The 13,058-nt window shown below is 32.4% G+C and overlaps 1 protein-coding gene across 2 annotated transcripts in view; it reads right to left on the bottom strand.

Moving 5' to 3' along the window:
- LOC134706289 (uncharacterized) overlaps window positions 1-9,297 on the bottom strand; it is a 29,328-nt gene extending 20,031 nt beyond the window's left edge. Inside the window, exons 1-2 of one of the 2 annotated variants that reach the window (XM_063565077.1) lie at window positions 9,006-9,295; window positions 4,231-4,471 (exon numbers count right to left, since the gene is read on the bottom strand). In XM_063565077.1, the coding sequence (XP_063421147.1) occupies window positions 4,231-4,428 (198 nt within the window). In that variant the 5' untranslated portion in view covers window positions 4,429-4,471; window positions 9,006-9,295. Of the gene's footprint in view, window positions 1-4,230; window positions 4,472-9,005 lie in introns of both variants that reach the window. The other variant, XM_063565078.1, reaches the window with a different exon arrangement.
- Between the last annotated feature and the right edge of the window lie 3,761 nt (window positions 9,298-13,058).

The following is a 13,058-nucleotide window of genomic DNA, read 5'->3' on the forward strand; positions in this document are numbered from 1 at the left end:
ACACAGAATTCTATTGTCCTAATATGAGAATTTATCGGGTCAATACAATTCATATAGGGTGAGGCGTATTAGGACAATTGAACACTGAAACGAATTTATCCTTATTTTGTTATATTACATTAAATTCAATATTACTACAACAAGTTGAAGTTTTAAACGACCTTAACTGGCTATACAGCCCTTGCACGGTCGGTCATTATTACTAAGATAATATCAACCAAATATATTTTAGATATTTAATTTCAAACTTTGAAAAAATAAAAATAATAAGGACTGTAAAGCGACTTAATAAAAAAAAATATTAGGTCAATGGTATAAAAAAAAGTATAATCACAACAATACTGAACTCCGAGGAAAATTCAATCGGAAAGTCCCTACTCACATGGCAATATCAAATGACAAAACACATCAAACGAATTAAAATTATAGGGGAGATAATTCTAATTGGCGTAATAAATAAGGGAGACAATTGCAATTGACATTAACAAAATGTACTGAAATTTATTGGGACAATACTAGCCAATCAAATTCCGAGAAATGACTCTAAATCAGGATAATGTGATTTATAGTTTTATGTGTGCATATTTACATTCTTATTGGAATAAAAAAAAACTTTTTATATGACTAGAGGACACGTAACAGACATTAACCAAATGCGTAGTTTGGTTTACTTTTAAAGAAATAATCAACTGATTAATGGCAACCGGGGTCCGCCAAATCTTGGATTCCTTTTCAGACTATTTTTTACCATATCGTAGTTTCTTTTTACATTGATGTTTAGTAAACTCACCTTTCTGTCACATTAAAAAATAAAATCTCATATCTAAGGAGAAATCACTCGCCAAAAGTTGCGTACATGTTATTTCATTGTTGAAAGCCTTGAAAGTGGATTGAACTTTCGTACGAAACGAGATATAAGGTCTTTAGTTATGTTTATTGTTGGTAACTGCCAGTCTGGCCTCATGGTCATAAAACTTTCGAGCATGAATTTGTACTCAGACTCGAAAATCAACCAATCAAATTTCTGGATTTCATGTTTCGAGCATGATTTTTGAGCTCAGAGCACTGAGCAAAGTTTTATGCCTTCAAGGCCTGGTTCTTTATGAGTGAAACTTTTAATTACAAATGCATTATTATATAATATAAAAAAAATAGTTATACAAATGTGAAATAGTGCATAAACAAGCAACTGAAATGACTCGTACATTATTCTGGTCTCAAACATTTATTTCTTGAAAACTCTTCACGAGGTGTCCACATGACCAACATTTAGAAAGTCAAAAACATCAAATGTTTTATGACATAGAAACCAAGAACATCCAAAACCGTTAAGGGGTAGGCCTTGGTAAACACAAAAGTTCATCGTCTTTTTTTTTCTATATTCAAACTAAATGTGTTATAGTAGTCTCAGATTCAAGATATTGAAAGGATAGAGGTTCATCCATCATCTACAAAATTCTTGTTCAAATTCACTGTTACATTTATAATTGTAAGAGTATATTGAGTATTACCAGTGTTTTTGTGGTACCTTAAAAACGGCAAAAAATACTAGAATGCATATATGTTATTTGTTATAATAATATCAATAACTGCTAAAATGCGTATTAGTAAAATATTTCCAAGTAAATCTGAAATGTCATGGTATTCTTAGCACTCAGTATTATATGCCTCTTATTATTAAAAGGCGATACCATTCTGTTATTGTTAAATCATAAAGATAAATAGCAAGAATAATTAAATAAAAATTTGACAAGTAAGATGAAATGTTAGAGAAATTAATTTATTTCAAAGACACTAGAACACACCCGTGATATCGCGGGTCCGTGACTGAATTAACGTATATAACTATTCGCAAGCCTTATTTTAGTGTTAGTATTGTCATCTGATAAAGTCATGCCGATTATAAGATACACAGTTTTCCGTCTGCTTTCAAATTATCTGTTTGAACCCGTCGAAGTGGAGCTTATCAATTATTGGTAATATTAATTATTTGGAAAACAAAAGGTCCTGGAATGGAGTATTTTTTAATCAATAGCATTGTCCTATATTAGTTGTAAATAAAGTTAAATTATTTGATTCGCTGTTTTACGTCTTGCCCGCTAACAAATTAAAAACTGTACCTATACGCCTTTTTTTTAGTCCAGATTTTTAGTATTCGTATTGTTACCTTAGAAAGTCTTATTGATTAAAATAGTACAATAGGTAACAATTTGACAATTTAGTAGTGTCAACCCTGTGATTAATGTATGACCCGTATATATAGCATATTAATTCTGAATACACCGTTTACTGGTGCGCCTGTCAGATGCGGAACGTACAGATAAGGTAATAGGTAACAGGTGAATATACTATTGGTATCGGTATCGGACTCCACCCGGAACTTCTTAATTATTGGCAATATTAATTACGTGGAAAACAAAAGGGCCTGGAGTGGTGTAATTTTTAATCTACACCTTTGTACTATATTAATTATATTTAAAGTTAAATTCTTTGATTCGTCGTTTTTACGTGATGACGGCTGACAAATTGGACCTCGTAATTTTAGTATTATAGATAAACGGGGGCCTTCCCCCCAAAAAAAAATATAGAGCCTATTGCTAATCTGGTTTTTTTTTTAAATTAACAAACCTTTCAAGGTTATATCTAATTGTTGTCAGAGTCATTACATATTTCTTCAGAACACAGTTTTTTCGGAGCATTTCGTACACTTATGCTATGTTTTTACCTTTTCAGCTTTCGCTTTCTTTAATCTTAAGAAATAGTTTAATTCCAATATTGAATGCTTTGTGGAGCAAAACTTGTTTAATTTCTATGATGCTTCTGCATATTTTTAATCATAAACAGATGTAACAAACATAAGTACTTGGTCATTGCTTCAATTACTGCGATATTTAAGAAAAGCAAAATATACCAAAGGGGTATTCAAACTCATAAGTCGAAAAGAAGCTGGCAATGCTATGACAATAAAATTTAAAACAAGCAAAAGAAAAATAACCGTATAAACAAACACAAAACTAACAAATTTCAAAATTGCGAGTACTCTGTACTTGGCGTATCTTGTGTTTAAGGGATACATAAATACCCTGCCACATCTGGTCCCTATTTGTATTCTCGTTTTTCTGCTTTGTATCGATAAGATGAGTTGAGCCACTTTCACCTGATTGTTATAGTTTGTTCATAATTATGTTGCATTGTTACACCACTGTGACGTCCCAGATAAGCGGAGGGTATGGCGCTCGCTAACATGTTAAACCCCACCACATTCTGCATGAGCCTGTCCCAAGTAAGGAGCCTGTAATACAGTAGTTGTCAGTGGTTTTGGTGTGTTGCGCTAAATCATATTTGTATTTATTCTTAGTTGGTTTACATAAATCAGGCCGTAAGTGGTCGTGTTTGAATTGTTTTACATTTGTCATTGTGGTATTGGTATTGCTCACTGTGCCCTACGGTGACCTATAGTTGTTACCTTCTATATGTCGTTTGTTTTCTGGTAAAGTGTTGTCTCATTAGCATTATACTACATCATATTGTTTTTATATCGTATGAAAATGTAAAGAGCAGAAAAACAGCCGACGGCCACCTATTAGCCTACAACACAGCGAGAAAATCCCAAACCCTGAGGTGAGCATCAGCTGGCCCCTAAACAAAAACGTACACTAGTTCAGTGGAATTGGACTTCATACTAAACTCCGACAATTAAGTAAAGCTTTTGACTAATTTGTGATATCGAAAAACTTGGTCTAATATTTGTTTATCTGTTATACAGAAATTTCTTACGTTAAAACCAAATACGTTGTTACATACACGAGTAAATCGAACAAATTGAGATAATTTAACACCATAGGTTGGTAAAATAGGCAATCAACAGACGGAAATAAAAAATCACCTCTTGTATACAATTTGGTATTTAGTTTCTCGTTTCTGATATCGATATCAAGATCCGCGAAGGGGCAGTCTGTTAGTATCAGCTTTATTTAAAGTAAGACAAATCTCGTTAGTATACATACTGAAGTAGTCATTATTTATAGCCAATATGTCATCCAAATATCTTTGTTGATTTTAGTCATAAATTGTAACTCACAACAATACAAAAAGAGGTCCGCATTAAGTGGTGCACAGTAAGTCCCCATGGGAATTCCGATTTGTTGATGATATTCGGAATTTCCATAGTGAACAAAAACTGATCATGTAAAATTGAACTACTGTAGTCGGGTTTTTAATACGTCCTACCGTTCTCCTTGTGTCGTTTCTAGTTTCATTAGATTCGGAAATGGGGATAAAAACATCATCACCATCATTCGTTAAATTGTCCTCAGCACCATTGTTGTCCTGACCATTATCACTACTGGCATCACATATCTTTTCTCTATACTCATCTTCATCGTTGACACTGATATAACTTTTCAAGGATGGTCGTTGTCGTGCCATTTATTTGCACTATAACCATCAGCATATTTTAATAGAATATTACCTGAAAACATATTATATATTGTCTTTACCTTAGGTTTTATAATATATTTTTAGATGTCAATTAGAATAGGGTTGGATTTTTTAACTATCAGGGGACGACCAACTGATATTTGTTTTTTTCCCTGCTAATTGTTCCATAAAAAAATGTCAAAATACATTCTCAACTTTAACTAGGTACGTCTAGGACACTATAAAAGTTATATCATTATATGATATCTTTGAAATGTGATAATAATTTACAAACAGAGCACAAAATATACTGTAAAGTTTTTTAAATTCATTATTTTCTGGTCGCACTGTTATTTTTATAAATGTTTACAAAGTTGTTTCATGTAGTGCATATAAATAAAGTAACTATCAGACTGTATAAATTGAATGCATGTAGTTTTGAGGTCGAAATAAATATAAACTTATAAACTATTATACTCTGTGTGTTGATTTAAACTAGTTACATATATTATCTACAATGCGATTTACATTGTTACAAATAATAGAAAAAGTACAGACAAGACAGCATTAAGGATTGGATTATTTGATTATATATCTTAACTCAGTTCAACCGAGGCTGAATTTCACAAACTAACAGATATAAGTATAATCGCTTAAGATCAAAGATCTAAAAGGTACTTAGTTAAATAATAATTCATTAACACATCAATATAATTGATTCTAATAAAACAAAAACAAAATAATCAATAAACAAAGGTTTCTTTTGAATAGATAATTTGATATGTTATACTTCAATGATTTATATACCTTTTAAAATTATGACAATAATAAAAACTTGACGTGTTAAAACAATTTTCGGTCTTATCTTTTACTTTTTACATCTATATTGACATTTTTAGTTGCTTTTCAAATATATTATTATATTGAAACACAAAATATTAAAAATATAAATAACTGTATGGTTTAAATATTTTAAAAATGTATAAACTGAATACACAGGACGATGATCATCATTTGTATAATGATAGACTACGTTGCATTTTTTTTATAAACACGAATTGAAATAACCAAAATATGTCTACAGGCAGTTACTCAAGTAAAATACTCCCTAAACCATTCCGATGCCTCCGCCGAATCTGTCAACATTTGCATTTGCAATAAACTTCCTATACAACACGTGTATGTGGCTATATATGTTAATACATCATGATTTGTAAGGGATAAATTAGTTCTGGACACAAATGTCTAGTTTATTAGTCAAAGGCTACAGAATTTACTTATCATTTCAGTCCGATATCAGTAATGAATGTTTTCAGAAAAATTGTCGTTGGAATTCATGTCCCTAATTTTCCTCGTCCTTTATCATACTTGAAATTGTTTTTGTACTGAATGTTTAAAAGAGGGGCGAAAAATACCAGAGGGACAGCTACAATCATAGATCGAAAATAAACTGACAACGCCATGGCTAAAAAGTAAAAGACAAACAGATACATAATAATACATAGAAAACTAAAGACTAAGCAACACGAACCACCAAAACTGGGGTTGATCCCAGTTGCTCCGGAAGGGTAAGCAGATCCTGAACCAAGTGTGGCACCGTCGTGTTGCTCATTATATAAAAAAAAAACGGTAAATAGTCTAATACGGTAGGTCACATTGGGGACAAGGGAAGGGGAATGTAGTTACCAACATAAGGAACATATCCGATATCATCTGTAAAACGGTTATTTCATAACGGTCAACCAACTCGTAATGGCATCCGTAAAATTCACGAGGGGATGATTTCCACTTTACCATTTGGAACTCTTGGTTCAATAGCTTCCTTGTGAGCAGCAATTCTCTATCAAGGAAATCATAATAGGACATACAAGCCCGGCCAGGAAGATGTATACTCCATATGCAGGCGGATGTTGTTCAAATATTTTTTCAACGTTAATATACATTGTACATTAATCTGCCATATAAAAAATATGAGGATATTTTTAAACATTACACTAGACATTTTTCCCGTAGATTGATGTCCAAGACTTTTATCCTAAAAAAATATGTTATGAAAACTAATTTTGCTTTCTTATCATCCTTTGGAAAGTTGAATTTTTTTTAAAGGAATGCCATACTGATAACTCGAACATATATTTGTAGGAAATCAGATTTTAATTATTCATATATCTTATAATTTTACAATTAAGCAGTGTTGGGAGCAATCTAAAATATTTTAATATAATAATACATGGAAACATATTCAATATTGTCTTTACCTTATGTTTTATTATTATATATATTTTAGCTTTCAATTAGAAAACGGTTGGATTAATAAATTGTTAGGGGACGACCATTTGATATTTGGGGTTTTTTGTGGTGTTTTTTTTTGCTATTTCGTTTTATTCCATAAAAAATGTTTATAATAAATTTCACAACTTTAACTAGGTACGTCTAGTATATTATAAAAGTTAGTTATCTCAATATATCTTTGAAATATAAATAATAATTAAACCATGAAATATCCCGTAAAGTTTTTGTTAATTCATTATTTTTCGGTTGTAGATATTTTATTAATCGTTTTAAAACAAAGTTGTTTCTTGAAGTGGATATAAATAAAGAAACTATCAGAGAGAGCAAAATTATTTAAAATATCACCCTTGAGTTCGGAGTTCATATGTACTTAAAACCTAATATTGTCTACTCTGTGTGTTGATTTAAACAAGTTACATAATAATATAATTTACAATGCGATTTACATAGTAAACACATGCTATGGGTGACGTCTCTTTGTTCTTACTGTTCTATAATCTGGATAATCTGGATAATGTACAGCAAATGGGGTGCATTTACTACCTCAGATATACTGCACAGTCCAAAAGTACTCTTACCTGTAGGGGCAGATCCTAGATTTTAAAAGGGGTCTAATGCCTTAAAATTTAAAAAAGTGTAGCGAGGCTTAAAACAATTGTTAACGATTTAAGGTAGCGCAGTACGAAGATTTTACACCTCCAATACCCCAGTTTTAAAATGCTATATATTATATTTGTACTGATGAGCATCATTTGCCCAAAGTAATAAAGAATTGAAATTGAAGTTAATGCAATGTTAGTATTATACAATAATTATGTAATCAATTATAATGTTAACTGTGTCTACAAAATTTTACAAGAAATTTCCATTTTCAATTGAAATTCGCTTCTTCATGGATACCCCAAGAGGGTTGATTTTATTATATGATGTTCCTAGAGCCATTATCTACAAAGTGTGTCTCAGATTTCGGGTAGAATGTAAAGATCAAATTTTACACCTTATCAAACATTGGCTCCTTTTTTTTTGGTAAGGATGTTTACACTAATTACAGATTTATGAGAGAATGGAATACGATAGCGATAATTTGAGACACTCTTTTGTAGCTCCTACCGTGTTGATTGGAATAACGTTAAAATTTCTTGTGTAGTTATAAATATGATAGAGCTAAATTCATTCAAGTAAACTGACCAAAATTTTCCCATTAATTGCATAATAATTGATTACAAAATGATTGCATAACAAAAATATTGCATTCCTTTAACAGATCAATCTTTTATCTAGATTCAGATTCAAGATTCAATAGTTTATTTAAGTCTCAACACATACAACATGATTAAAACAAGATACAATTATAAAATTAATTATACAGTAAACATAGTTAAAACATTTAAATACATGTATGTGCCATTCTTAAAAGAATTATGAGAGACTATTAAAATACAAATAATACTTATTCATTTTATAAAATACTACAATATCTATCAAATATACATCTTTTATTAATTTATATGCAGTCTTAAAAAATTATTTTAAAGATTGGAGATCGGAAGTAAAAATAATCCTTGTATTGTGTGCCTTAATGCTGAATGTGGCATGCTATCAAATCAAAGGGGTGGACAAAAAATATTTTATAAAAATTATGTGTACAATTATGTAAATCTGAAATCATTGTTACACAGTTAAACCTGATAATATTTATGCTTTTGGTAATTTCTGCTAGGAAGAAATGTCTTTTATAATATCAAAATAAAAAAAACTCAAGTAAGAACAATAGTAGGAACTATAAAATGTAAATTAAGATTTAAAATTTGCATAAATAAAAAAAAAATTGCTTGAAGCATATTTAAAATTTTGGTTCAAAGTTAATAAGCCATATCAAGCTTGTTCCAGTGCATTACATAACTTCGATAGAATAAAATAATGCGTTTTGAAACCCGCAGTAAAGGGCTTTTACATATTTTATAAATGCACTAGTAAAAAATGTACTTGAATTTACCGAGTGACATTTTCCTATAAATGTAATTATAAAAGACAAGCGTTTCCCCTAACGTTAATATAAAGAGTTGTACTTTATCATTTGGATACTGTGTTGTTAATGTCCTTGACCGTTTTTATAAACAAAATCAAAATTAAAAGAAATATAAATGTCAATGACAATTTAAACAAAATTTAGATTAAAAGGTAAAAATTGCACTTAACAAAATTATTCAAAAGAAGACTTAAATTACATCGAAGCAAAATTGGGTTCAGTTTTAAATATTTGTTATTTTATATATATATTATAAATGACTTACCTGAACACAAACCGACATCAAATTGTTGTACAGAACTAGGTCAAAACAGTTGTTTAATTACAATTTACTTGTATATTACTTCCGGGAACTGCACTCCTGTGTGGGTCTGTTATTCTTGGAATACCACCTGTTATTCTAGGGATCGGCTTTCTGTACGTCTGAATTATATCATCATAAAAAACCTTGACAATATCCTAGTTGGAAAAAAAATCCATAGGTAAAGGTGGTACATGAATATGTAACGAATTCAAATCGAGAACATATTTGTTGTTCTCTCAATCGTACAGTATATTCAAATTACATTTTAACACCAATTGATACCGGGTATAGTACATCAATATGTATCAAATATAGAAATTAGAAACGGGTTTTTTTTTGTCATTGCAATCATACAGTATATTTAAATATAGGCCAGTAGCATACCGCTGTTCAAAACTCATAAATCCATGGACAAAAATCAAATTCGGGGTAACAATCTAAAACTGAGGGAAACGCATTAAATATAAGAGGAGAACAACGACACAACATTAAAATGCAACACACACAGAAACGGACTAAGTATCGGACAAAATCCTACGAGAATAACAAAAGTTACATTTTCAAGTAATGCCTATGTATGTTGTCATTTCAATGTTATATTTAACTTTGCCATTAAAGTGCGAGGTTCGGCATGCCATAAAACCAGGTTCAACCCACCACTTTTATTCCCCTTTAAAAGTGTCCTGTACCAAGTCAGGAAGATGGCCATTGTTATAATATTGTTCGTTTCTGTGTGTGTTGCATTTTAACGTTGAGTCGTTTGTGTTTCCTCTTATTTTTGAGATATTGAGATAAGACGTGGCACGGTACTTGTCTATCCCAAATTCATGTATTTGGTTTTCATGTTTTATTTGTTATTCTCGTGGTGTTTTGTCTGATGCTTGGTCCGTTTCTGTGTGTGTTGCGTTTCGGTGTTGTGTCGTTGTTCTCCTCTTATATTTAATGCGTTTCGCTCGGTTTTGGTTTGTTACCCCGATTTTGTTTTTTGTCCATGGATTTATGAGTTTTGAACAGCGGTATACTACTGTTGCCTTTATTTATCTACCCTACCGCATACTTTTTAAATTTCAAAAGCACGAGTGTTTAAAAGAAGGGCTTCGAAATCTTAGTTGGTCAAGAGATTGAGTATGCATACATTGCCATAATCTGCGGATGGAATGATGACCTCCTATGATCAAGGCTAGGATAGAACAGATTAAATAACACATATGTATGCAGTCTGGTTTAAATAGGGACATCCAATGACATAGGCTACTACAGAGCTGCTCAACAAAATCGAGAATGGAAAGAGACAACAACGGTACCAAAGATCAGCAATAAGCAGAAGACCACCAATGAGTCTTCAACACAGCTACAAATTTCCGCACCCGAAAGGCGGGTTTCAGCTGTCCCCTCAACAAGAATGTGTACAAGTTCAAACTACAAAACATATAAATGATAACATATGATCTCTGGGTGGAATGGTGACCTCAAATGATATAGGCTAGGAGAGTTTAAAAATGATAAAACATCTGTTTGCTCGCTAGTTGGACTGTTGACCTGAAATAGCATAGGCTAGTACAGAGCTATACATGTAAACAAAATTGAAAATGAAAATAGAAAATGTATCAAAAAGACAACAACCCAACCAACGAGCAGCAAACAGCCGAAGGTTACCAATGAGTCAATACAGCTAAAAAAAACCTGCACCTGGAGGCGGGCTTCAACTGAACCCTAATTAAAAATGTGTACTACTTCAGATTTTTAAATATAAATTTGATACCAGAGGGACATTCAAACTCATAGATCGAAAATAAACTGACAACGACATGGCTAAAAAAGAAAAAGAAACAATTAATAGTACACAACACACAATATAAAATACTAAAGACTAAGCAACACGAACCCACTAAAACTGGGGGAATCTCACTCTGGAAGGGTAAGATAACATATGTATGCTCTCCGGATGGAATGGTTATGTCCAATAACATATGCTTGGAGAATATTGAGCTGATAACACGTATCTTTATGCTCTCCGGCTGGAATGGGGAACTCCAATGACATAGCACATCTATATGTCTCATGTTAAAATATATTCGCTTTAGCTAATGTTCATTTATTTTAGTTCAAAATTAATTTTCTACACCAATAGATGTGATACACAAGCAAATATAAAATTGGAAATATGTCATCTCATTGAATCATACGTTTTAATCAAAGTAACATTTTCAACACTTACACAATAGATTTTTCACCCAAACTATGCTGTTATTAAATTATTTTCCTTATAATGCCAACTCTATCGTACAAATTTAAGATTTTAAAGGTACAAATATTTGAAGCAGGGATTTCTGAATCGTAGTTGTTCGAGTGATTGAGCATGCATACACTGTCTCGATGGCAGGCTCCTGACTGGGGGACTCCATTAAGATCCATTAACATAGGCTAAGAGAGTACGTACATGTATCTCATATCGCATCTGTAAAATCTCCGGCTTTACTAGGCAACTCCAACTAGACTAGAGGAGTATAGAGCTGATAGCACATCTGTATAATATTTAGCTGCACTAGGGAAATCCAATGATAAAGGCTGGGAGAGTACTAGCTAATAGAATATTTGTATGCTCTCCTTAAGAAATATTAAAATCTAATGATATAGCAAAGTAGAGTGCAAAGCTGATATCATATCAGTATGCTCTCCAGCTAACCTGGGGACCTCCAATGACAAACAATACCGGTCGTTGACTAAGAAATAACAGATCTGATATCACATCTGTATGCTCTCTGTCTGCACTTGGGAACTCCAATGATAAAGGCTAGGAGAGCTTCTGTATGCTCTCCAGAAGAAATGGGGACCTCCATTGACATTGGCTAGGAAATTATAGAGCTGATACATATAGGATAACAGTATATGCATGCTCTCCGGCTGGCCTAGGCTCGACTAGAAAATGACAGATCTGATAGCATATTCTTATGGTCTCTGGTAGGACTGTAGGACTAGGGAACTCGGAAAAATGACAGGGTGTAGGAGAGTTCAGAGCTGAAAACATATATGTATACCCTCTGGTTAAAATTGGGAACACAAATTACATAGGCTATGAGAGTACAGAGCTGTTAGAACATCTATATGCTTTTGCAGCTGAACTAACTGAAATGGGGACATCTTATGCATAGGCTAGAAGAGTGCAGAGCTGTTGGCATACGTGAATTATCTCCGGCTGGACTGGGGACCTCCAACCCATAGGCTAGGAGAGTAAAGAGTTGATAGCATATCCGTATGCTCTCCGGCAAGAATGGGAAAATCCAATGATATAGGCTAGGAGAGTACAGAGCTGATAACATATCTGTATATGCTCTACGAAAGGCCTAGGAAACTCCAATGACATAGGCTAGGAGAGTATAGAGCTGATAGCACACCTTTATACTTTTGTGGCTGGACTGGCTAGACTGGGAACCTCCAATACATAGACTATGAGAGTTATGAGCTAACAGACCATCAATATCAGATATGTATTGCGTCATGATATAATTATCAGTCACGACTTCAATATTCAAAATGGTTACCCTTAAATTATTATCTGTATACTGTCATGTCACGTGAAAAAACATTTGTCTGAGACATATAATAAAGTGTATATGATATGGCTGTTTCAACATCACAAACCACATCAACCCTCAACAAAATCCTCTGGTATTTCTACTTAAAAATAAAATGGAAAATATTTCTCTACTTGTTCTGTATTGATTGTTTACCAATGCCACGATCCGGTAAATTCGACAACAAACTCGAATGTTTTGAGCTCGACAGTCAATAAATGCAATTATTTGTCAGTGGTACGTTGTATATATAGATGTGTTAAAGGTATAAAAACTAAAGACTCTAAAAAACCTATGTCAAAGTCTATGTCGCTCACCTTGGTCTATATATCTTAAGGGAAGATAGATTTTGACTCAATGAACAAATTATGATTGACAAATTTGATCTAAATGCTTTGGTTTTAGAGATATGAGCCAAAACCTGCATTTTACCCTTTGT

The sequence above is a fragment of the Mytilus trossulus genome, chromosome 2, assembly GCF_036588685.1.
Source record: "Mytilus trossulus isolate FHL-02 chromosome 2, PNRI_Mtr1.1.1.hap1, whole genome shotgun sequence".
NCBI lineage: Eukaryota > Metazoa > Mollusca > Bivalvia > Mytilida > Mytilidae > Mytilus > Mytilus trossulus.